The 25,137-nt window shown below is 50.0% G+C and overlaps 2 protein-coding genes across 3 annotated transcripts; one reads left to right on the forward strand and one right to left on the reverse strand.

Annotated features, from left to right (window-relative positions):
• Window positions 1-12: 12 nt before the first annotated feature.
• Eif2b1 (eukaryotic translation initiation factor 2B subunit alpha) lies at window positions 13-12,440 on the forward strand. Of its 2 annotated transcripts, none has more exons than XM_036171940.1 (9): window positions 13-100; window positions 786-887; window positions 1,594-1,730; window positions 1,840-1,956; window positions 3,902-4,014; window positions 5,187-5,255; window positions 6,045-6,120; window positions 7,483-7,608; window positions 12,389-12,440. In XM_036171940.1, exons 1-9 carry the CDS (start codon window positions 88-90, stop codon window positions 12,395-12,397), a joined length of 762 nt encoding a protein of 253 aa, XP_036027833.1. In that variant the 5' UTR covers window positions 13-87; the 3' UTR covers window positions 12,398-12,440. The 2 variants fall into 2 exon arrangements, with proteins under 2 accessions (XP_036027833.1, XP_036027832.1); XM_036171939.1 differs by lacking the exon at window positions 12,389-12,440 and adding an exon at window positions 8,092-8,850.
• Ddx55 (DEAD-box helicase 55) lies at window positions 9,320-23,934 on the reverse strand. Its single transcript, XM_036171938.1, has 14 exons — window positions 23,780-23,934; window positions 22,438-22,488; window positions 22,263-22,349; window positions 20,238-20,329; window positions 20,092-20,154; window positions 18,702-18,851; window positions 18,253-18,442; window positions 15,725-15,807; window positions 13,709-13,840; window positions 12,146-12,238; window positions 11,397-11,511; window positions 10,898-11,066; window positions 9,993-10,285; window positions 9,320-9,751 (listed from the first exon to the last, which is right to left on the reverse strand). The coding sequence occupies exons 1-14, from the start codon at window positions 23,885-23,887 to the stop codon at window positions 9,575-9,577; spliced, it is 1,803 nt and encodes a 600-aa protein (XP_036027831.1). The 5' UTR covers window positions 23,888-23,934; the 3' UTR covers window positions 9,320-9,574.
• Window positions 23,935-25,137: the final 1,203 nt, after the last annotated feature.

A 25,137-nucleotide genomic window follows, 5' to 3' on the forward strand; every position in this document is an offset into this window, starting at 1 on the left:
AGGCGACGGAAGTGATGCCTGGAGCGCGCGACGCGCTGTCAGCCTGTGGCTTGCTGCCGGCGCGGTTGCGGGGCTCGCGAGGAAGCGATGGAGGACCATGGTGAGTGGGTGGCCGCAGCGGCGGGGACACACGGGCAGCCCGGGCTCCAGCCGCTTCCTGCTGTCACTGCTCTTGTGCCGTGGTCTGGGCCTCTCGGACGCTCGCCCACGGACTCCAGCACGCGCTGTCCGAGGGGCCTCTGCCCCAAAACTGGCCGGCCACCCGCAGCCCGGGTGTCCTCTGTGCGCAGCAGAAAGACACGCTGCCCCTGCTTGAAGGAGTCGGGCATCTTTAGTTTGCTTGTCCATCGTGGTTGTCAGAATTGGTTTGTTAAATGAAAAACAGACTAAAATGGTGGTTTTAATTAAAAGGTGAACTGGGTAGAACTGTGTACATTTTTACATTTGTATTGGTGCACATGCGCAGACTTGATTGTAGACTGCTCAGAAGGTAGCAGGGGAAATTAATAAAGTGAATGAGAGGATTCCGTAGACTACTAGCCCCTGGGCTTGGCCCCTAAATTCTCTGCCTTGTGCACCAGTGATGTGTGCCCCTGCCAACAGTACGGAGGTATCTTCCCTATCTCCGTCAACATTTGTTGTGCCCTGTAACTTTCAAAGCTGCTTTCTTAAAAAAAAAAGTTTTTGCTTCTTATTCTTAAGGCCAGCAGTTGTCTATCACCAAGCTCTCTGGCCTCATCTTGCTAAGTTCTGTGATGACCCATTTTTTTCCCCTCTCTTCCTAGAGTTAATCGAATACTTTAAGTCTCAGATGAAAGACAATCCTAACATGGCCTCAGCAGTGGCTGCCATCCGGACTTTGCTGGAGTTCTTGAAGAGAGACAAAGGTACAAAGAGTCTTTGGCCTCCAATAGTTTGGGCCTTAGGAAAGTCTTCAGGTGACTTTTGGAAATGTGGACAGGAAGGCATGCAGGTCTGCCTACAGTCTCAAGCTCAGCTTCTGTCCCCATCCATGTCTGTCCTTTCAGCCCGGAGGGATCCCTCAGACTGTCATCTTAAGGATTCTCATCTACCTACAAATATGCTTGGAATCAAGAGTCAGTAATGCAGCCTTAGCCAGAAGGCTTAAATTATAGCAATAATTTAGCTTTATAGATGAGTACCAAGCTGCTAGCTTGTCCTAGATTCTGTGCACGTGCTATAGAGAATGTCCCAGAATAAATTCTAGTGTTGCCAGGCGGTAGTGGTGCATGCCTTTGATCCTAGCACTCGGGAGGCAGAGGCAGGCAGATCTTGTGAGTTCAAGGCCAGCCTGGTCTATAGAGTGAGATCCAGGACAGCCAACTCTACACAGAGAAACCCTGTCTACAAAAACAAAAACAAACAAAAAATTCTGGTACCAATCAATATTCATTGGGATCTACTAAACAAGCATTGTAAGTCTTAAGATTCTGGGTATAATATGACCTCTTATAAATACAAGGTGATAATGGTGCCTTTTTCATTCTCATGGGGTGGCCAAGAGGAAAATTTCTCTAGCACAGCCTTGAATGTCTTCCCAGTGTATATACATTCCTTACTTCCTCATTACAGGAGAGACACTTCAGGGCCTGAGAGCGAATCTCACCCGTGCCATAGAAATCCTGTGTGGCGTGGACTCCTCCGTAGCCGTGTCCTCTGGTGGAGAGCTCTTCCTTCGCTTCATCAGCCTCACCTCCTTGGAATACTCTGTAAGCTCCCCCCCCCCCCCCCCCCCCATGTCCCTTCTCCTCTGTTTGCCTACAGAGACTGTCAGCTTTCCTGGGATCGCCTCCCTTCATTTTGCTCTTTCCTCCCCAGGATTACTCCAAATGTAAGAAGATCATGATTGAGAGAGGGGAGCTTTTCCTCAGGAGAATATCTCTGTCAAGAAATAAAATTGCAGACCTGTGCCATACTTTCATCAAAGACGGGGCGGTGAGTAGATGGATTCCCTGTACTGCTAGAATCAAGAACTTTGGAGTCAGGTTGCTGGGCCTGAAATCCTGGCTCTGCCACCTACCATGGGTCTGCCACAGCTGGGACCATGGACAAATCACTTCTCGTCTGTTTATAAAGATAGCAGCAGCTGACTGACTGGGTAAAGTGTAAATGATATGCCGTGTGTAGCCAGTGCTCTGTAAACACAGTTAGTAGAGAGGCTCATCACCATGAACTCAGAGAAGAACATGGGACCAACATAAATGTGTCTTGATTTTCAGTTTTTTCTTCTTTGTGGAGCTGGGGGTGAAAGCAAAGGCCTCAAACGTGCTAGACATACTCTACCACTAAACTACACCCATAGCCTCTTTTTTTTTTTTTTTTTTTTTTTTTTTTTTTTTTTTTTTTTGAGACAGGGTTTCTCTTTCTAGTTTTGGTGCCTGTCCTGGATCTCACTCTGTAGACCAGGCTGGTCTCGAACTCATAGAGATCCGCCTGGCTCTGCCTCCCAAGTGCTGGGATTAAAGGTGTGCGCCACCACCGCCCGGCTACCATAGCCTCTTAATAAGCTAGCTTTCTAAGAAGTATTTTTAATTCCATTTATTTCTTTATTATGTGTTTGTGTGGGTATACACTGGTGCCACAGTGAGTGTGTGGAGGTCAGAGAAGTTGGCTCCTTCCACTGTGTAGGATCTGAGGATCAAACGTGGCTCATTAGGGTTAGTGACAAGCACCTTTACCCACTGAGCCATTTCACCTGCTCTAAAGAAGTGTTTTTATGATTGGGTTTGCAGTTAGTCCTCTAATTTGAAATGGTCTGCCCAGACCAGCTGTTACCATGGTCACTGCCATGCATTTGAGCCAGCATCAGCACTGGGTGGAGCTGTCTTCTTTATGGCTGTGACCTGCCCCTAGTTAAGGAGGAATGGCAGGTTCAGCCAGTCTCCAGCTTGTCCACTCCAGCAGGTGGTGTCCTGACCATCAGCACAGCCTCCCACCACCTCAGCCTCCGCAGACCATGCCTGTGTTTACTTGCCTCGCGGCTCTTAGATGTTGCCCTCCCCCTCACTGCACTTCCTACCTTTGAAGTGTGCTCTTAAATATGTGACTTGCTGGGAGGTGGGGCTGGGGCCGTGTTAATGACAGTGTCAGATAGACCTGGTCAAGTAGAGGCACGGCCATGACACTCCACCTCACAGTGTGTGCCTGTGGTGTGGGTTTCTTGCCCCACCACCCACAACTCTTAACCCGGGTTAACAGCTGAGCTAAAACAGAGCTGCTGAATCTTGAACCTGCAGGTAAATCACCCTCGGACTTGTTAATTGAAAACTCCTCAGGTTCGAGATGAGGCCTGAGCACTTGTGATTCTAATGGGCCGTGTCCTCCACCTTGCCTTGTGTAGTCCTCTGCATTCTTAGAGCACAGGCTCTGTGTGAGTCTACAAGTCATTATGTGCACCACAGACAGCTGTATTTACCTCACAGTGCTTGTCAATGTCTTAGCTTAACTGGTATATAGTTATTAGATGTTTATTAGACTTTTTACCCTTCTAGAAAAATCAGGTGGGTCTGCCACAGCGGGACCATTGACAAAAGAAGCACCTAGGGCTCGGTTTCCCTTGGCCTTCCACTGCCAGTGGCCTCATCAGGCCACTGTATTACCTACCCTTCCTGGCCCCTGTAAGAAGTATGCAAACTCTTACCTTATTGGCAGGACAGCCAACCTGTGGCGTCCCCTGGGCCTTGAGATGTACTGGCTTCTCTACCTTTGGGGTCTGCTGGGGAGATTGTGTCTCACTCCTTGGGCAGAAGTGTTGAACTGATCAGTGGGCTTGAACTTGAATGGACTGTAGCGCAGGTGCCAAGCAGCTGTCATATGATGGTGCGGCAGTGCGGGACATGGCTGGAGCTTGCCCCTCTGATGCAGGGTTCTTGTTCCATAGAGAATTTTGACTCATGCCTACTCCAGAGTCGTCCTGAGGGTCCTGGAAGAAGCCGTGGCAGCCAAGAAGCGGTTCAGTGTGTATATCACGGAGTCTCAGCCTGATTTATCCGGGCAAGTATCTTGCCACTGGCACATGCGTCAGCATTGTTCTGGACCCGTTCGTGACTGTTCTGAGCCTGGGAGGAAAGTCTGTGGGTTTGCAGGGGCACAGTGCAGGCTGTAGCCTTTCTGTTTGTTTTTAGGGTTTTGCTTTGTTTTAAGTGTTTTTCTTTAGGTAGTTACATCAGAGGAACAGCAAGAGAAAGTCGGAAAAGCTTTTCTCAGTTGGTGACTGACAAAAACCATCTCCAGAAAACTCGTAAAGCAAACTTTGTTCTCAGGTGCCTTCGTCACCCAGGCTCCTTTAGTACAGTTTCTGGGATTTGTTGTAGTGCTGAGGGGTGACTCTGAGTCCTGCATATGCTAGTCAGGCACCCTGGAGCTGGACCTCCAACTCTGTAGTTTAAGAGACAGTGAGTGATAAGCCAGACACGCCTTTAGTCCCAGAACTCGGGAGGCAAAGGCAGGCAGATCTCTGAGTTCAAGGACAGCCTGGCACTTACAGCTGCTGCAGAGGATCTGGGTTCAGTTCCTACTGCCCAAATGGTGGTTCACAATCACCTGTAACTCCATTTCTAGGGGATCCATGCCCTCTTCTGTCTTCCTCAGACACCAGGCATGCATGTGGTATGTCTGATACATGCAAACAAAGCACCTATTCATATTGTCTTGGTTAGGGTTTCTATTGCCGTGAAGAGACACCATGACCACACCAACTCTTAGGAAGGACATTTAATAGTGGTGGCTTGCTTAGAGTTCAGAGGTTCAGTCTATTATTGTCATGGTGGGAAGCATGACAGCAGCAGACAGACAGACACAGTGCTGGCTGCTTATTGGTCAGAAGGCAATAGGAAGTGGATCATGGCACACTTCCTCCAGCAAGGCCACACCTACTCCTACAAAGCCCCACCTCCTATAGCACCATTCCCTGTGAGATTATGGGAGCCAGTGACATTCAAACCACCACACACATAAAATAAAAACAACTCAGTCTTAAAAAAAATAAAAATGAATAATTAAAGAACTTTGCTAATTAAAGAACTTTGGTTCTTGTTTCCCTGGTCTAGTCAGGACCTGCCCCTTAAGCCACTGAGTCCACAGGACATGTCAATCTAAATCAAGTTCATCATGCATCACTGTGGGACTTTCTTGGATTTTATCTAATGTCCTCCTGTCACCTTCAGGAAGAAAATGGCCAAAGCCCTCTGTCACCTCAATGTCCCTGTCACTGTGGTGCTGGATGCTGCTGTGGGGTAAGTGTGATTCTCCGTGTGTGCATGCTAGCTCAAGCAGGGCTTTCAAATTGGATTGGAGTTTGAATCCTGTCCATAAATCCGACTGGGTAGCATCTCTCCCTTATCAAAAAGCAGCTACTCTGCAGCAGCAGGGTTATCACAAGGTCATGAGAGTGCAGGAGATGCACTGCATGCCCAGCATTGGACCTGTGTTCCTGCATGTTAGTTGCTGTGGTCTTGTTTCTGAGACATGCTCCGGGAGCCCAGAATGGCCTGGAACTCAGTCCTTCCTCAGCCTCCTGAGTGCTGGGATTGCTGGCATGATCAGAATGCTCAGCTGCTCATGTTTTCAGAGTAAAAAGCAAAGGTCAGGGCTCTGGTCAGCAGTTAGGTGATCAGTGCACTGTGTCCTCAGACACGGCTGCTTGGTGGCTTGCTGGGAGTTTGTCCCACCCACAAGGTCCCAGCTGTGTCTATTACTAAAGAACAATAGTCCCTTGGAAAGAAAGCTCAATATTAAGGAGTGTGCTCCATAAGCATCTTCAGCAGGTCTTACTGTCTTCAAAGGTAAACTGTGATACACCTATTATCCCGGCACAGGAAGGCAAAGGCAGGCGGACCTCTGAGTCCAGGCCAACCAAAGCTACATACTGAGACCTTGTCTGAAAGTTCTAATGCCCATGGGAAGGTAACTGGTAACAGTGCCAGGGCAGCTGTGTGGCAGCTGTGGAAGGCACTTCCCATCACCAGACATTAACTAGAGCCAAGCACAGCATGGAAAGCTCTTCCTTGTGTCCATTTCCCCAGCTACATCATGGAGAAAGCAGATCTTGTCATAGTTGGTGCTGAAGGAGTGGTTGAGAATGGAGGAATTATTAACAAGGTAGGTACTGTCACACTGTCCCTGTACACCCCTGTAGCACGGCAAGACCATGGTCAGACCTCCTCTGTGGAGGATGACCTTTGTGACCTTTGTCAGTTTACACATGTACGCACAGTAGGTGCTTTTGTTTGCATCTCTGTTCTGACATAGGGACCTGTATAGCTCAGGCTAGCCTCAAACTATGTAGCCGAGGCTGACCTGATCCTCCTGTCGGACTCCCAAGTGCTAAGATTACAGGCACGCACTTCCACACCCAAGCAAAATAGATCCAGCTTGGAGTTGAGGGGCTCCGGCTTTGCCTCCATTTGATTGGCGAGGACATTCATCCTCAGGGTTTGTTCATTTTCTCCGTCCCTTGCATAGGAAACCGTCTGTAACAAAACATCTTTGTCATGTTACACTATGTGTGCACCATCTTAAGTCTTTGGTGCAGTGGCATTCAGCCATTCAAACCATGTTATCACCAATGTGTTTATAAAACCTTTCTGTTTGTCCCAGATGGCCTTTTCCCGTGTCCCTGGGCCACCTCTGTTCTGTCCTGACTTCTCCAGTACTAGGGACTCACATAATGCTCGTGGTTTTGATCTTGACGTACTTCACAGACCACGCTGCCCCAATTTGCCCAGACCACAGCACGTGTCACGCTTACTTCCAGTGGACACTTGGGCTTTCCCACCATTGGCTGTGGGACAGGGAAATGTGAAGTGGGGGCTTGTCCTGGGCTGCACTTACTGCACCTAGCTGGTGGTCCTGGGCATCCTTTTCGGGGTTTAGGACCACTCATCTTGGCAGAAAAAATGTTAACCTTTTTTTGACTTTTTGGTGGTTTTGTTTTTGAGGACACAGCTTCTCTGTGTTGTCCTGGCTGTCCTGGAACTCGCTCTGTAGACCAGGCTGGTCTCGAACTCAGAGATCTGCCTGCTTCTACCGCCTGAGTGCTGGGATTAAAGGTGTGTACCACCACTACCTGGCCTGTTGTTCTTCCTTCCTTTTTTTCTTAAGATATTTCATGCTGGCCTTGACTCAGTATATAGCTAGCTGAGCTTGTCTTTTAATTTCTAATCCTCCTGCCTCACCTTCCTGTGATCCCTGCTAGGATTACATGTGTCCCACCAGGGCCTGGTTTATGCACTGCTGGGGCTTGAACTCACAGCTTCATCATGCTACATAGGCATTCCACCAGCTGAGCTAAATTCTTAGCCCTCAAAGAGGACCTTTCAGGAAAGAAAACAAGCCACTCTCAAAAAAACAGAATGAAACACAAAGCCTGATGGCCATGCCAGAATGATCCTCGATGTGCTTCCGCTTGAACGAGCTGTGCAAGCTCACCTTGCATGTCTCCCATTTTCCCTGACTTCTCAGATCGGAACCAACCAGATGGCTGTGTGTGCCAAAGCCCAAAACAAGCCCTTCTACGTGGTTGCAGAAAGTTTCAAATTTGTACGGCTCTTCCCGCTCAATCAGCAAGACGTCCCAGACAAGTTTAAGGTGAGTTTTACATATTTGACTGGGTCTTTGACTCAGTAATGTTCCAGAAAGTTCCTCCCTTCCCATTGCTGTTTTCTCCAGTGCTCTTCCAGTGTCAGGGGACAAGGCACTGGTGGTGGAACCTGGGCACATCTGTGGGCAGAATCTCCCATCTTGTTTATTCACATAACACACTCTGTGTGCAGAGAAGCTGTGTGGCCGGTGGGTGGAACCCCAGCCTAGGAATCAACCCTTGTCTTCACTCCCATCTCTGCTTTTACAAAACGTGACCTTGGCCAGGCCCTTCCACCGTGGCCTCTTATTTGCATATCTAGGATGGGATGGTATCCTGTGACATGCTGTCCCTCCCAGCCTGCCACACAGCCGGTCTCCCAGCACAGGACAGTCCTGGCAAGATCTCACGTACTGCTCAAGCTCTGGCCTCAGCAGTACAGAACCAGGATACACAGCCAGCCCAGCTAACCTCAGTTCCCCTCTCCTCAGTATAAGGCAGACACTCTGAAGTCTGTGCAGATGGGGCGGGACCTCCAAGAGGAGCACCCATGGGTCGACTACACGTACCCGTCTTTGATCACCCTGCTGTTCACGGACCTGGGAGTGCTGACACCATCTGCTGTGAGCGATGAACTCATCAAACTGTACCTGTGAACAGAGTCCCCTCCTGCCAACTTGAGGGAGCACGTGTGCATGGCTGCACAGGGTGGCAGCCTCTCCACGCCTGCCAGCCAGGGGCCAAAACTGAATCGGACTTTCAGATTTGTATGCAGAGGGTTCACATCAGAAGTCCTGGAGAATCCTTTCAACTCAGCTCTGTCATAGCTGAAACATGTTCCCAGTTCTAGAACCAAGCTGAAGCATCCTTCCGGTTTTCAGAAACTCACTGTCTCAGGAAGTACAAGTCAGATGGCTGACCGCAGCCTGAGGACGGACAGACAGCACACGAGTATGGACTCCTCTCATCCCACTGCAGGCCCTCTGCAGTGACAGCCACTGAGGACAGACACATCATGGAGTGCCTTACACAGACTGCTTCTGGCTGCCGGGCTCCGTCTCCTCAGCAGGATCGAGCCAGACAGAACACCCAATGCAGGAGCCACATTCACAACACTGCTTATTAGAACATCTGGAACTTCTGTCTATAAAAAACCTGAGTTTACTTTACACGTTTAGGTCCCAAACCGCTTTTGTAAATTAAACATGGGAACAAATCAGGATCTTTACAAATAAATGATATGAAAGATTTGGACATGGTATTGCATCAGTACAAGGAGACCCGGGCCAGAAACACCAGAAACAGCCCGCAGCACTTTCCCAGGATAGGGTCCCCTTCCTGGTTTTCAGATATTTGTCAATAAAATAGCACCAGAGTCAGTTCTAAAATGTTCTCACCCCAGTCTGGGTGTGGTGGTACCAGCCTGTGACCCTAGCACACAGGAGGCTGAGGCAGGAGGAATCAGGATTAGTCCAGGAAAGCATCCTGGACTAAACATTGTAGCCCCCATCGAAAAGAACAGCAGAGGAAAGAACCCCTGCAGATAGCCACCTCTGCCTCTGCAGGTACTCCAGGCAGGGCTGCAAAGGACTTGCAAGGTTTGGGGGGGAGGGGAGGTCATGTGACTGGGAATAAATACCTAGAAATTTTACATGGCCTATAATCAAGTGTACTACTTCATTATCTGTTTTAAAAAGGTAAGTAATAATTTAAAATAAGTATATACATATATACTTTATTGTACAAAACCCACCCCAGAAAAGGAGTACAATTAATTAAAATAAATACTGACATCTGTTATTTACACTCAAATAAGGAAACGCCTCTGAGAGACTCTGGCAGAATGGTAGTACTTGGGAGTGTGCGGTCCTTTGGCTTCTCCCAGTCTGCACAGACCGCTTTCCAGAACAGTCTTCTGGGAAGGGCAGGGGTGTGGGGCCAGCCGTGTAATGACCTTCACCGGAGGCTCTGAGGTCAGCTGTCCTCTCCCGAGTCTGAGACCCCCAAGTCTGTCAGCTGCGCTGTTCTTTTCCTGCTTGTCAACAGCCCCTTCTCAAATTCTTCTTCTGTGATTTTCCCTTTTTTAAACTTTTTCAAGAGCCTTGTATCATTAAGGAGTTCCTCCATGTCCTCGTCATCGATATCAGAACCCTGAGTGCAGAAGAACATGACTGTGAGCTGCGGCTCTAAGGAGCAGCTGAACCTGTTGGGCCTGCAAGCTCCAGGCTCAGCTAACACCACAGGGCCCCCCAAAAAGAAGGGGAGAGTGAGGCGTCCACATAGCCCAGGCTGGCCTTGGACCCGGGGTGCTGTTCTCCTAACACATGAGCTTTCTTTCAATGCAATGTCGGAATTCTAAGATGGTGTTGAAGGAAGGAAGACCACCCCTTACCTCATCCTTTTTCCTCTTGGCGTTCTTCTTCTTCTTCCTCTCCTTTTTGGCCTTCTGCTTCGACCAGGCTTTGTTTTTGATGAATTTTCTCCTCCCTTCGTTTTCCGTTCTCTCTTTTCTTTTTTGCTCTAACAGTTTCTGCCTCTGTTTTTCTCTGATTTTGTCTTTAAATGGAATTGTGTTGGTATCGATGTCCGTGGGCACAAAGTCTGGGAACTGCCTCCCCCTTAGTTCTGGCATCCTGGGCATCCTCAGCAGGGCAAACCCTCGAGCAAGGCTGGCAAAGTCAAGGTCTACCAGATAAGAGCTTAGAGTCAGCACAGGAGTTCATTATGTTTCTTAATTAAATGGTGTAATAAATTCACTGTAACTTGAATTTTTTATGAAACACTTTTTTTTCCAGAAAGAAATGGCAGATTATTTTGCATCTACTCAGAGCCCTATACAGGACTTTCCTTTTCATTTATATTTTTTTAGGATTCTCTTTGAACGGTTTAAAGAACACTAATCCTAACATGCCACATATTTCATTAAGACAAAGCAACCTTTGTCACCCAGAGACTCAGAGAATTAAGAAATATGAAGCCAGGCAGTGGTGGCGCACGCCTTTAATCCCAGCACTCGAGAGACAGAGCCAGGCGGATCTCTGTGAGGTCGAGGCCAGCCTGGGCTACAGAGTGAGATCCAGGATAGGCTTCAAAGCTACAAAAAGAAACCCTGTCTGGAAAAACCAAAAGAAAAAAGAAAAAACATGATTATGCTAAAGATGGTGGCAACCCGCTTTAACCATACCCAGCTTTAATCGCCGTACTTGACAGGCACAGGTAAGAACTCAGAACTGAGTTTGAGGCCAGCCTGGTCTACACAGCAGGAACCATGTCAGAGAAGGCGAGGCACCAGCTTACCCTTGAGCCTGAAGATGAGGCTGCACTCATGCTTTGCGTAAGCCTGGACGAAGGACACGAAGGCTTTCATGCCCTTCTCGAACACTGCCCTGTCGGCCATGGCCATGGCCCGGAGCTTCGGCAGCAGGTCTGCCGTGTCTCTCTGGAGGCTCATCTCCTGCAGGGGGCACTACACAGAGACCACCATCTCAGCTTCCCTGCAGTCCTTCCAACCCCAGGACCTCCCAGAGCTAATAAGCCAAGGACAGCACAGCGCACTGGGAGCAGGGGAGCCAAATCCAGCCCAAGCACATTCCTTAGTCAAACAGGAGTTTGGAAGTTTTTCAGTTTGAGAATGGCATTGCGCATCACAGTCCTGACTGGGAAGATAGCGGGACAACAATAGGCAGTGTTCCCAAGTCACGACGCTGGCCAGTGCCTCCCCAACCCAGCCCGGGCGAGTCTGCAGCTCCTCCTCTCAGCTGCTGACCACCAGCTACCAGGCCATTGTGCTACTTACTTTCTGGTTGATGGCCAGGAAGTTGACGTACGCCTCCTCCATTGGTAGTAGGAACACCAGAGCACTGCCACCGTGGCCGATGCGGGCTGTGCGTCCACAGCGATGCACGAAGGCGCTAGGGGGACAGGGAGGGCCGGTACCCAGGGGTGGCAGTGAGCAGTCAGGCTCCAGCCACACACTGTTGCACTACACGGTGCTGTATAGAGTCACCTGGCCCCACAGCTCAGGGCTGACTTGACCACCAGCCAGTGAGCATAGAAGAGCTGCAAAGAATCAGGCGCAACATACAGGACCGTGAGGGACGATCCACTGGCTCTGAGGACACCTGACCAAAGCTGGGCTTCCTCGGGTCACACAGCAGGGTCACAGAGGGAAACTGAGAAGCAATGAAAAGCAGGAAGAGGAAGCGCCCCAGAATGACAGATGTCAGAAAAACCATCACTTGGGATTTGAATGCAACTTTGCAATTAGAAGTGTGTTAGGAGGGCTGGAGAGTTGGCTCAGTGGTTAAGAGCACTGACTGCTCTTCCAGAGGACCCGAGTTCAATTCCCAGCAACCACATGGTGGTAGCTTACAACCATCTCTAGTGAGATCTGATGCTCTCTTCTGGCATGCAGACATACATGCAGACAGAACACTGTATATATAATAAATAAATAAATCTTTAAAAAAAAATCTTAAAATATTTAAAATGTCATTGCACGCCCACCAGCTCAGTCCCTAGACAGAGGACCAATCCCTTGCATACCTGGCATTGCTGGGAGGGTCGTACTGTAAAACCCAGTTTACTTCAGGAATATCAATTCCCCGGGCCATCACGTCAGTACACACCAAGATCCCACTAGAAACAAGAAAGCAGTATGTGAGCAGGCCATCCCTCCCCTCCCCTGCAGGGACCAACCCCAGTGACACAGTACAGGAGTCTCTCACACAAGCAGCTGTTCCTAATGAATACTTTGATTTCTTTTTCTTCCTCCTACAACCTTCCCAGAATTTATAAACTGCCAAAAGAAGAGGGGAGCGGAGGAGGCTGCAGAGACGGTTCAGCACCCTGACAGGGAGCTCACAACCACTGGTCAACTCCAGTGCTGGGGGAGCTGATGTCCTCTTCTGGGATCCAGGGGCCCCTGCACTCACATGCAGAAACCTACACACATATGCATAATCAAAATAAAAACTAGATATGCATGTCATGGACAGGAGCGTGTGCTTGTTCTCGTGCACACGCATACACACACACACACACACACACACACACACACACACACACACGAGTGGTAGAAATAGCACAAAGATTCTTTCTAGCCAGTACTAGGGTTGGAGCCCAGGATCTCTGCATGCTAAGGAGTGCACTACCAAACAGCCAAACCCAGACCGTTTTTTTCTTCTGAGACAAGATTCTCTGACATCCCTCTGAAATCCCGGATAGCCTTGAACTTCATACCTGTCTCAATCTCCCAAATACTGGGGTTACAGACATGCACTACCACATCTGGCTTATTTTGGGTTTTTTTTTTAGTTTTTACTATATATGCATTGGTGTTCTTCCTGTGTGAGGGTGTCAGATCAGATCTTGAAGTTCCAGACAGTTGTGAGCTGCCATGTGGGTGCTGGGAATTGAACACAGGTCCTTTGGAAGAGCAGCCAGTGCTCTTAACCACTGAGCCATCTCTCCAGCCCCCATTTAAATGTTTTTAATTCACGTATTTCCATTTGAGAAATAAAACTGTATTGGGCCAGCCCTCCGCAGCCAGTAGAAGACAAGCGCCATCTCTGCCCTGTGACGGACAAAAGCAGGGCGCCACTGTGCCCTGGCAGCTGCTTGAATGGAGCCCTGCAACGCTTAGGGAAATCAGAAACGGCTATGCTCATCAGGACACCCCAAGTTCCCTCTGTGTGGCTAACACCCCACAGCCAACGCAGGATCTGTCCCAACAAGGCCAAGGGGCTGTGCTTGCTCTTGTTTACCAGGGGTTGGGGGGGGAGGGGGGACCAGGGACCAGGACTTTCCCAAACCTCCGCTATGCCAAGCCCTGGGAGATACAGCAGTGGGCACACATGAGCTTCCTGACTACACCATGTGTACATCCCTGTGATGGTGCAGGGAAACCCAGTAACTTGGCAAGTGACCCTGGCTCAGAGTATGTGTGAGGGTCCAAACCAAGCTCTGGGTGCCCTCAAAGATGGAGGAACTGGTTGGTATGAGTCAAAGAAGCTCCAGGAGGGCAGAGGGAGAAGGGGCAGGAGCAGGACCTGAGGAGTCCGGTGACTGGTGATCTACCTCCAGCCCCCGAGGACAACCACCCCTCACCTCTGCAGCTTGCGGAACTCCAGGAAGATCTTATTGCGCTTGTACTTCATCTTCCCATGGATGCACAGGATCTTCGCTCTCTTCAGCAGCGCCTCCAGAGCCCTTCCATAGTACTCCACACACACACACGTGCTGTGCAGGAGAGAGAAAGCACTCAGTCACCAGGCATCTGGGTCCCGAAGCTGGGCAAGGATGCAGAGGGGAGGATGCAGGTGAGGGACCCTCTCGGGACAGCAGGTGGAGACCTGCCGGAGCAGCCTCTCGCTCCTCCTCTCCATCCATGCAACCCCTGAAACCTGTGCAAACCCCGACACAGGTCCTGCTGTCTAGCAATGGCCCCACAAGCAGGGTCTGCTTCCCCAGCGCCGCCATCAGAACAAAGATGACAGCTCAGACAGAAAGTAGTCTGAGACCACACCGCACTGCTCCTGCACTGTTCCCAAAGGCTCAGCCAGTCACGCCTTGACTGAGCAGCTCCTCTCTCCCAGGGACCTGGGGCTTGGAACCGGGTTAGCCAGGGACAAAAGCAGGCTGTAGGAGGGTCACCCAAAGAGACACGTCCACTGGAGACAGCCCATGAACCACTTGCCAGGACCTGTCCCCTTCCCTGGAAGTGAGTCACTCGACTCCATCTTTAACCTAGTCACAGCAGCCTTCTCCAAGTTTACCCCAAATACCCACCCCATTTTTTGACATGTCTTCTAACTACATAGCTCAGGCTGGACTTGAACTTTATAGTCCAGGCTAGCCTCAGACTATTCAGCCTCCTGCCTCAGCATGGGCTGCCACACTCACTTTTGTCCTAAAATGGCTCACTATCCTTTTGCAGCACAAGCAAGCAGCACACCCAGAAAAGGCCTGGCACACACCACCAGTTGCCACCCAACCTCCTCCCAGGACACCAGGCTGCACATTCCTGTCAAGCTTGGGGCTCTTTCAGCTCCTCCATCTGGGCTGAGGCCATTAGCAGATTCTTCACTGTCACCGTAAGTCACAAGAGGACACAGTGAAGCGGTGTTTTACACACCATGGGTCACAACCAGACCCTAAAGCAATCTGACAGGTTCTGCCGTCAATGGAGTGGTCTCAGGCAGCATCCAAGCAAACTAAGGATTGGGACAGACACACGAGCACATATCCATCCACCCTACAAGGACGACACTTTGCAAAGCCTTCACTGTTTGTCTGTCCTGTCCACATTTTATCTTTTGAGAGAGAATGTTGCTATGTAGCCCAGATGGAATTTGAACTTCCTATCTTTCTGCTTAGCCTCCTGAGTGCTGGGGTTACAGCAGAGACCAAGCCTGGCACCCAGTCTTAGGCATTTCATTGTGCATAAAACCTTTTTGTACAAAAGTCAAAACAAATTATTTGGAAGGAGAGAGGAAAAGCCAAGCCATGCTGGACATGTTAGTGTAGACCTTTCATCCCAGCACTGAGGAGGCAGAAACAAGTGGATCTGAGTTCGAGACCAGCCTGATCTACATAGCTACTTCCAGGCTAGCCAGTGAATCCCTGCCTAAAATAAAACAAACAAACAAAAAAACACAAGCTCACCCAAGAAAGGCACATGTTCCTATCTTGCCCTGTTATCACAGGGCTCTGTGGCTGAGCAAGCGGCTTCCAGCCATCTCTTTGACCCTGCTTCTCAGGGCAGCAATCGGCTCAGGCAGAGCAGTCTGATGGAAGGGGTGCAGGCAGGAGCATTGCCTTCTGCCCTTTCTTACTCCCTCGGCCTCAGTGAAGACGTGACAAGACTGTACACACAGTGGTCATCTGGAAGCTCTAAGATGACTCTCAGGATGAAAGGCAAGGTGGAGACAGGTGCGGAAACATGAGCCTTGACACTGCTGAGCCCTGCACATAGCAGCGGCAGGAGCTGCTGCTGCCTCTGGACACGGGTGCAGCAGGAGCCACAGAAGCTGGGTTCCAGTCACCAGCCGCACACAGCACCACCCAGAGCCTCCCCTGCACTGTGCCCCCTGCCTTCCCAGACGGGGCCCTAAAGAAGACTACCTGAAGAAAACCAGGTGCTTCTCCTGCTGATGGTTCCGAAGGAAATGGACCAGCTGATTGAATTTCTCATCTGCCTTACATATCTACAGGAGGGAAAGGAAAAAAAAGAATCACATATTTGCAAAAATAAAGTAATCCCCAAAACTATTTTCAGTTCCAGCCTTTTCTTCCTTTCTTCCTTTTTTTTTTTTTTTTTTTTTTTTTTTTGTGGAGACAAGGTCTTATACAGCCCAAACTGGCCTCAAACTCTTGTAGCAAAGGTTGGCCTTGAATGCCTGCCTCCACCTCCTGAAGACTAGGCTTACAAGTGTGCACCACCACACCCAGCACAGCCTTCGCTCATTAATTTTAATATGCTGACTTATGTTGGGGGGGGGGGGGCACGTGCACAAAGGTCAGAGGGGAGGTGGCAGGGATCGGGTCTCCATCTGCCATGTTGTACCCACACTGAAATCAGGTTGTCAAGTCAAAGTGCCTTTACCTGAGCCAATGTCAGCCTGCCCAGCTCAGAGGGAATAAGACAGACATCCATCAGCCAGCCTAACTCACAGAGATCAAGACAGACATCCATCAGCCTGCCTAACTCTCAGAGTTCAAGACAGACATCCATCAGCCTGCCTAACTCTCAGAGTTCAAGACAGACATCCATCAGCCTGACCAGCTCAGAGAGATCAAGACAGACATCCATCAGCCTGACCAGCTCAGACAGATCAAGACAGACATCCGTCAGCCTGGGGCTCAGTGCTGCTGCCAGTGTTCAGTTTAAGTCACAAAACTGTGTCACTGGTAGCAGCACCACCACAGGAGGCAACTGTCCCCAAGACCCAGCAGACAGGCAGGCTGGGCCAGTGGCGGCAGCGGCGGCAGCTCCTCTAGCCCAGACATCAGTGGGTCCAAGTCAAATGGAGAATTACCTCCAAGCTTGATCTGGGGCCACACTCAGAAACTGCCACACTAAGGCAAGCACAGCTCTCCAGAAAGAGTGTGTGTGATGACCTGAAGCGATGGAGACAGGCTCCATCCCCTTCCTTCCCAGTCAGGTGCCCCATCCAGGCCTCAGCCAGAAATATCCAGTCCCAGTGAATGTGGTTTCCGGGATTTTGGCAAAACTGACACTGCAGGTTCCAAGTTTCTCTCATGGGGCACAGATCTGAAATCCCAGGACTTTCAAAAGAGGGAGACAGAGGATAAGGAGTTCAAGGCCATTCTCAGATACATAGTGAGGTTTAGCAGCCAGCCTATCTCAAAAACATAAAAGCCGAGTGGTGATGGCGCACGCCTTTAATCCCAGCACTCCAGGAGGCAGAGGCAGGTGGGTCTCTGTGAGTTCGAGGCCAGCCTGGTCTACAGAGAGTTCCAGGACAGCCAGGACTGTTATATAGAAAAAACTTGTCTCAGGAAACCATAAATAAATAAGTGAATGAATAAATAAATAAATAAAAACAAGTTTTAAAATTAAAAAAGAAAGAGAGAGATGTTAGACTTGGATTCTCTATGTAGCCCTGGCTAGCCTGGAACTTACTACATAAACAAAGATGACCTCCAATTCGGGAGATTGGCCTGCCTTTGCCTCTTCAGTTCTGTGAATGGAGGCATGAACCACCATGCCCAGATAATAAATTAACTTTTTTTGTGGTTTTATTTTGTTTAAATAAATTTTTTTTTCATTTATTTTACATACCGACCACAGTTTCCCCTTAAATTAACTTTTTTAAAGATTTATGGGCTGGAGAGATGGCCTAGTGGTTAAGAGCACTGGCTACTCTTCCCAAGGACCCAGGTTCAATTCCCAGAACCACATGGAAGCTCACAATTATCTGTAACTGCAGGTTCCAAGGGATCTGATGCCCTTGTCCAGATTCTGTAAGCACCAGGCATTCACAAAGTACATAAACATATACCTAGACAACCCAGCTAAACAAACACATTACATATTTTTAAATTAAAAAAAAAAAAAGTTCTTAACCATGCAGTGGTGGTGCATGCCTTTAATCCCAGCACTTAGGAGGCAGAGGCAGGAGGAGCTGTGTAAGTTCAAGGCCAGCCTGGTCTACAGAGTGAATTCTGGAACAGCCAGGGCAGTTATACAGAAAAACAAAAACAAAACAAAAAGTTCTTGTGCTGAGACACTTCTAAACAGTCACCTGAATGACCGAAACGGTGGCCAATGTGGTACCCAGTGTTTCCTGGCTTCTCACATCCCGAACAGCTATGTGGGTTAATTCACTATCCGACAGCCCTATGCTACAGGTCTATGAGGGACAAAGCCGACACCCACCTCAGAGTCCTGCCCTGACTCCTGCTCTGTACCAAGTGCTAAGTCCTGCCACTCCTGGAAGACCAGCCTCCTCCCTTTCCCAACCACCATAAGACCAAGCTAGCCTCTATTTCCGAGAAGCCTGATGTCAACACCCCTGAAGAACTCATCCACTGACAGGCAGCACAATGCGACCCTCTGGTCTCAAACCAGCCGCACTGCTGTGAATAGTGGAGGCACAGCAGGACACAGCAGCAGGCCCCGCGCTCACCATGTAATGGTTCTCTAGGCGGGAGGGTGTCTTCTGAGTGCTGCTGGCTGCCACGCCCTTCTCCTTCACAGAGATTCGGACAGGGTTCCGAAGGCCCGCTCGCACCAAGTTCTCCACTTCCTGTGTCTGTGTGGCTGAGAAAAGGCCTGTTCTCCTCTGCTTTGGCAGATACTCCAGGATTGTGTTTATACTGGAAACAGAGTATACACACATGAATTAAAAAGAGCAGAGGAGCTGGGTCCAGAGGGAGGGAGGCTTTATCTCCAACTTTAACACAATAAACAGATTCATTTTTTAAAAATAGAAGACCTGGGATTAAACCCTGTGACAGAACCTGGGGTCAAGGCACCTGAGGTTTAAAACGCTGTGAAATGGTAACAATAATCCTTAGCTGTGAGGCAATGCAGAAGGTCACTGCACTCACCTCCAGGAAGTCCACATTCTAGTACCTTGCTTCAAAGCCCATGTCAAGAAGTCTGTCTGCCTCATCCAGCACCAGGACATCCAAACTCCTCACACAGCTGGCCAGGTCCAGACCCTCAGCCTTCCTCCGGAACATGTCCTCCAGGCGGCCTGGGGTCGCCACAATGATGTTCCCACTTTGGAAAGGAAGTTCCCATTTACCGTGTGCTCTGGATCTCAGAAACAGTTAGTTACCAAAATACCAAGTCCCCACACTGCAAGTCCATCTACATCCCAGGGAGAATGATGGCTACATGGTAGACACAGCAAGGGCTAGAAGGAGCTGGTTACAGGCCAGGATTCTGGCCCACTGGCCACACTGGCCACCTGCATCTGCAAGCATATTGGCCACCTGCAGCAGTAAGCATGTTGCTGGCGCACAGCCACACTCTAGTCCTACTGTATACTACCTCTGCCATCTCTCTCTACAGCAGCAGAGAACCTGCAACCCAGCCACACGGCCCACACAGCACAGGCCAACCTCCGACCTGAGGCAACAGAAAACAACTGTAGGAGGGAGACAGACCGGGCAAGGGGAGCTCAGTGGCACAGTACTCGTCTGTATTCGTGAAGCCCAGGGTTCAAGTCCCAGCTACAAGAAATAGGGAAGGAGGGAAGGGGGGAGAAAAGAGAGAAAGGGAGGGCAGGGGTAAGGAAGAGGGAGGGAGGGGAGGGGAGAAAAGGGGAAGGGAGAGGAGAGAGCTAGACCAACAGGCTGAGAGCCTAGAGACAGGAGCAGGAGCTGGCGGGCTCACACACACACAGACAGGAGCTCACACACACACACACACACACACACACACACAGGAGCTCACACACACACACACACACACACACACACACACACACACAGGAGCTCATACACACACAGAGACAGGAGCTCACACACAGACACACACACACACACACAGGAGCTCACACACACACACACACACACACACACACACACAGACAGGAGCTCACACACACACACACACACACACACACACACACACACAGGAGCTCATACACACACAGAGACAGGAGCTCACACACAGACACACACACACACACACAGGAGCTCACACACACACACACACACAGGAGCTCTCACACACACACACAGGAGCTCACACACACACAGGAGCTCACACACACACACACACACACACAGGAGCTCACACACACACACACACACACACACACAGGAGCTCACACACACACACACACACACAGGAGCTCACACACACACACACAGGAGCTCTCACACACACACACAGGAGCTCTCACACACACACACAGGAGCTCACACACACACAGGAGCACACACACACACACACAGGAGCTCACATACACACACACACACACACACACAGGAGCAGGAGCTGGCGGGCTCACCCATGCTGCTTGAACCTCTCCACATCTTCTCCAGGGTTCCGGCCTCCGATCCACAAAATCTGGCTGAGGGAGGAATAGGACTTGGAACAACCCAGGCCAACAGGGATCCCCACACCCGTCACCTCAAGGGCCCTGCAGCCAGTCACCTGAACTGTGGGAAGTGCTTCGTGAAGTGGGACAGGACCTCATCGATCTGAAGGGCCAGCTCCCGAGTCGGGGTGATGATGATGGCTCCTACCTGCCCACGCGGAGGGGGAAACCCACAGCGTCAGCAGTACGCAGGTTCGGGTTGGATCACATTAGTCCTGCACCTTCCGTCCTCAGACAGTTTCTAGAACTTTGTCAACAGTCTCGGGGCATATCATGTATCACCACACCAAGGGCTAAAACGGCAGCTCAGTGGTGCAGTGCTTGGCTACCATGAACAAGGCCCAGCATTACAAAATAAAAAAGTTAATCAACATAGGGCTGGAGAGATGGTTCATCTGTTAAGGGCACTGGCCACTCTTTCAAAGGACCCAGGTTCAATTCCTACCACCCACATGGCAGTCACAACCATCTATTCCTCCAGTTCCAGGGTAGCGAAGGCAAAACACCCACACACATAACAATAAATTAATTAAACTAAAATATTTTTTGCAGGGCAGTGGTGGCACATGCCTTTAATCCCAGCACTCAGAAGGCAGAGGCAGGAGGATCTCTGTGAGTTCGAAGCCAGCCTGGGCTACAGAGAAAAAAACCAGGTTGGTTTGTTTGTCTGTTCCCCCCGCCCCCCATACAGAGTTTCTCTGTGTAGCTTTGCGCCTTTCCTGGAACTAGCTCCCAAGTGCTCCACCTCCCAAGTGCTGGGATTAAAGGCGTGCACCACCACTGCCCAGCTGTTTTTTTAAACAAACAAAAAAAAAAAAAAACAAGTGAGTGACAAAAGAAAGCCTGATGTCACCTGTCATGGGTCACTGTGCCCCTGGCTAGCAGCACTGCAGCTCAGGAAGTGCCATCTGTGATGAATTTTCTCCGCCTGTCATAACGTGTGCCTGGGACACTAAACAGCACTTCGCACCGTACCAGAGGCATTTACTTACTTACTGAGCTAGGGGTGGTAGTTTGAATGACACCTTCCAGTCTCAGGCATTTGACATTTGGTCCCCAGTAGGTGGCACTGTTTGGGAAGGTTTAGGAGGCGTGGCCCTGCTGGAAGTTCAAAGCCTCTCGCCATTCTCAGTTTGCTCTCTGCTTTCTGTTTAAGGCCTGAAGTGTGGGCTCTCAGCTTGCTGCTCCAGTCCCCATGCTTGCCCACTGTCGAGCTTCCCCACTGGGATGACCATGGACTCTCCTCCCACTAGAACTGTAAGCCCAAGATGAACCCGTCCTTTTGTAAGCTACCTTGATGGTGAGGTTTACCACAGCAACAGGAAAGTAATTCACACGCTTGCTGTGTAGCCCTGGCTAGGCTGGTTCCATGTCCCTCTGCCTGTTTATTCCTTACACTTCTCAGAGAAGCTTCATACTCAGAGTCCCCTGCCTCTGCCTCCCAGGGCTGGGATTAAAGGCGTGCATTTGGAAGATTTTATTTATTTTTAGTTATGTGAGTGAGTGTTTTGTCTCACCCACATAAAGCATGGACATACACCCTGTGCATCCCAGGCCAGAAGAGGGTGCCAGATCCCTTATAACTAGAGGTATAGAGGTTGTAAATCCCATGTAGACCCTGGGAACCAAACCCAGGTCCTTTACAAGAGCAACAAGTACTCTCGTCCACTGAGCCCTCTCTTCAGGCCCCACTGAGGGCATTTTTATCACCAACAAGGGCCACAAAAATGAGGGTTTAGGGATTTAGCTCAATGGTAGAACACTTGCCTAGTAAACACAAGGTCCTGAGCTGGGTCTTCAGCTAAGACAGGGTTAAAAAAACAACAACAAACAAACAAAACACCAAACAGCTTACTCATGAGGATCCCTGCTTACGCTATGGCTTTTCTACCCAAATCCACAGATGACCGAGAAAGTACTCCAGTGTCGAGAGAGCAACCCAGCATCGACTTTGGTTTAACACGCAGGAAAATTCAAAACCAGACTCCTCAGATACCAAACAGGGCTCCACTTTGGTTTGCCCAGCTTCTTTCTCAGACCCGAACCCTCCTGCCCCATGACAATCAGCCAGCCCTCCTCACCTGGCCCTTCTTTAACTTCTCCTCCCTTCTCAGAAGAATCTCCACAATGGGGATGACAAAAGCCAGGGTTTTTCCACTACCTGTCACCTGCAAAAAAAAAAAGGACAAAGCTTTTGGCTCGCTTTCTGCTTGGCTAAGAGAAGAAGGGGCAGACTGCAGTGCACGAGATACTCACAGCTTCTGCAGCGACGTCTTTGTTTTTCATGAACAGAGGGATGGTGGCAGACTGCAGGGAGAGATCACAAAGGACTATTACTATTAAATAATAATTATTAAATAATACCACAAGCAAATAACAGAGACCCAAGTCCTAAGAACACAGGGGGTGACTGAGGTCAAAATGGACCCCACCCCACGGGGATCCTGAGTAAACCGTCACCACAAAGGCTTGAATTAAATGTGACATGTTGCAGCCAGGTGTAGCAGCCCATGCCTTTAATCCCAGTACTCAGGAGAGAGGGGCAGACAGATCTCTGCAAGCTCAAGATCAGCCAGGGAAATATAGTGAAACTCTTGTCTCAAAACCAACCAACCAACAAACAAAAACACTGTGAGCTGTCTAGAAGGACATTAGTGGCAGGAGTCCTGGATTCGAGTCCTGCCACTCCCACTGTTCCTTCTTGGACTAGGAAAGAGCTAGAAGTAGTGAGCATTTTAAAACTGACTTTTATTTATGTGTATATTGTGTGTACATGCCTCCTTGTCTGTATGTACCCTACATGCACGGAGGTATGCAGAAAAGAGTGTTGGATCTCCTGGAACTGCAGTGATATGCAGTGGTGAGCCTACCCAATGTGGGTGTTGGGAACTCAACGCTGGTCCTCTACAAGAGCAGCAAGTGCTCCCAACCACTGAACCTTCACTCCAGCCCCTGGAAGCATTGGGTTTACCACCAGTCCCAGGGCACTTGCACTGGTATTTCTGTGTGGCAATTAGCTTCCGGCAGTCACCTCAAAGCCAGCCCCTCCCAGATTATACGGGTCTCAGAATAATGACAACTCCCTCAGAAGCCTCACTGACCACCACACGAGTCTATTTCAGTTCCTTCATAACACTCAGCACGAGATAAACTACCTCGTTCCTATAGTCCTTCCTCTAACACCCGCTCTAGAAAATAAGGCCCACAAGTAGGTACCAAGAGGCCCAGTTGCCAGAGCCTAGATGAGGCCTAGATACATACCAAGTCCTTAATAAATGCTTTGCGGTTTTTGCTTGCTTGCTTGTTTTTGATCAGTTAGGCCAGGGAGAGTCTCTCTCCCCACACAGTAACTACAGGTAGCAGACACTGAGCCCCCACCTGGAGTTATTTAACCCCCATAATGCTATGAAGAAAGTGATTGTTATCACTTCTCAGACGGAAAGGACATAGACTGAGCCACTGTCCGAAGTCGCCAAAGCAGACAGGACAGGCACGAAGCTCTGAGACCCGGAGTGGGCATCGTGAACACGCGTGATCCCCGAGGCTGCATCCGAGCGGCGGACCGCTCAGCCTCGCTTCCCCGCAGCCCGATACCTGCCTGCACCGGCGTCATGTGCGGAAAGCCCAACTCGCGCAGCGCGCCCAGCACCCGAGGATTCAGCGGCACCTGCAGCGTCTCCCACGAACCCTCCGTCACGTGTTCCATGGCGCGTTCCCCGGCCTCCACTATTGCGGTCGCAGGGAACGCCAAGAAGGGACCACCAGAGAGCACTTCCGCTTCCGGCTGGTCCAATGACCGACGGAAAACCGCACCCCAGCGACAACGTTCCGGAGGGCCGGCCTGAGACGCTAGGAAGCGGTGCACCGCGGCCGACCGGGCAAGGGCGGCGGGGCGATGGGAGTGGCAGGAAGGAGCCCCGTCTGGGTCCCCAACGAATACGCATAAAGGATGCTGGGGACCCTCCGCCGGTGTGCATATAAGGTGCATGACTCTCAAGACTCCGCGGTTAAGCGAGGGTGCCAGACAAGAAGAGTCTCCCAGTCATTCGGCCAGCTGAGACGGGCTCACCTGCGGACCTGCCGCAGGCTGTTCACGGACGTCTTCCAGACGCCCTTCAGCCTCCCAAGAAGTCACCTTCTCAGTGACCACTCCCTGGTGAGCAGAACGCCTGTTTCCCCCTACACGGACTTTGAGCGTGTGCAAATGCTGGTAGATTCACATCCCCTCCCCAAAAGCAAACAGAGGGGGCTGTTGTCTTCCGCGTGACTAAATGCTGCATGCAGATGCCAAACTTGTGGCACAAATAAACAGTCTTCATCGTATCCTCAAAAGGCTCCTGCAACTACCATAGGGTGCAATCCGAGGACAGGCTATTTGCTTTTTGCGCTCTATTTACTACTTTGCTGAGCTGAAAAATCTTTTCCACGTCTGCTCATTTAGTAATTGTACAAAAGGTAATGGTGGCTACGAGACATCAATAGGACAGACCATTAACGGAGAGCTTGACAGCAGGCCAGCCTTTACAGACACAGTACTTGACGACTGGCCATTTAGCAACTCTGAAGGAGGAAGATTCTCTGCAGGAGAGCTGGCTCTGGCTCCACCTTCCTTTCTCTAAAGCCATGGGCAGCTCACATCATCTCCCTCCAGCCCATTTCCTTACATCCATAAAATACTGTTTAAGTAAAATAATTCAAATGTAACTTCCTCTACCCCCAAGATATTTAAGACTGACCCAAAGAAACCACACAGCCTAAAATGGTAACTTTTTATAGTTTTGGGTGGGGATTTTTTGTTTGTCTTTTGATACAGGATCTCTCTGTAACCCTGGCTGTCCTGGAACTATGTAGACCAGGCTGGCCTCAAACTGAGATCCACCTGCCTCAGCCTCCTGAGTGCTGGGATTAAAAGCATGGGCCACCACACCTGGCTTAAAATTGTATTCTTGTTCACTA

The sequence above is a fragment of the Onychomys torridus genome, chromosome 22 (genome assembly GCF_903995425.1).
Source record: "Onychomys torridus chromosome 22, mOncTor1.1, whole genome shotgun sequence".
Classification (NCBI taxonomy): Eukaryota; Metazoa; Chordata; class Mammalia; order Rodentia; family Cricetidae; genus Onychomys; species Onychomys torridus.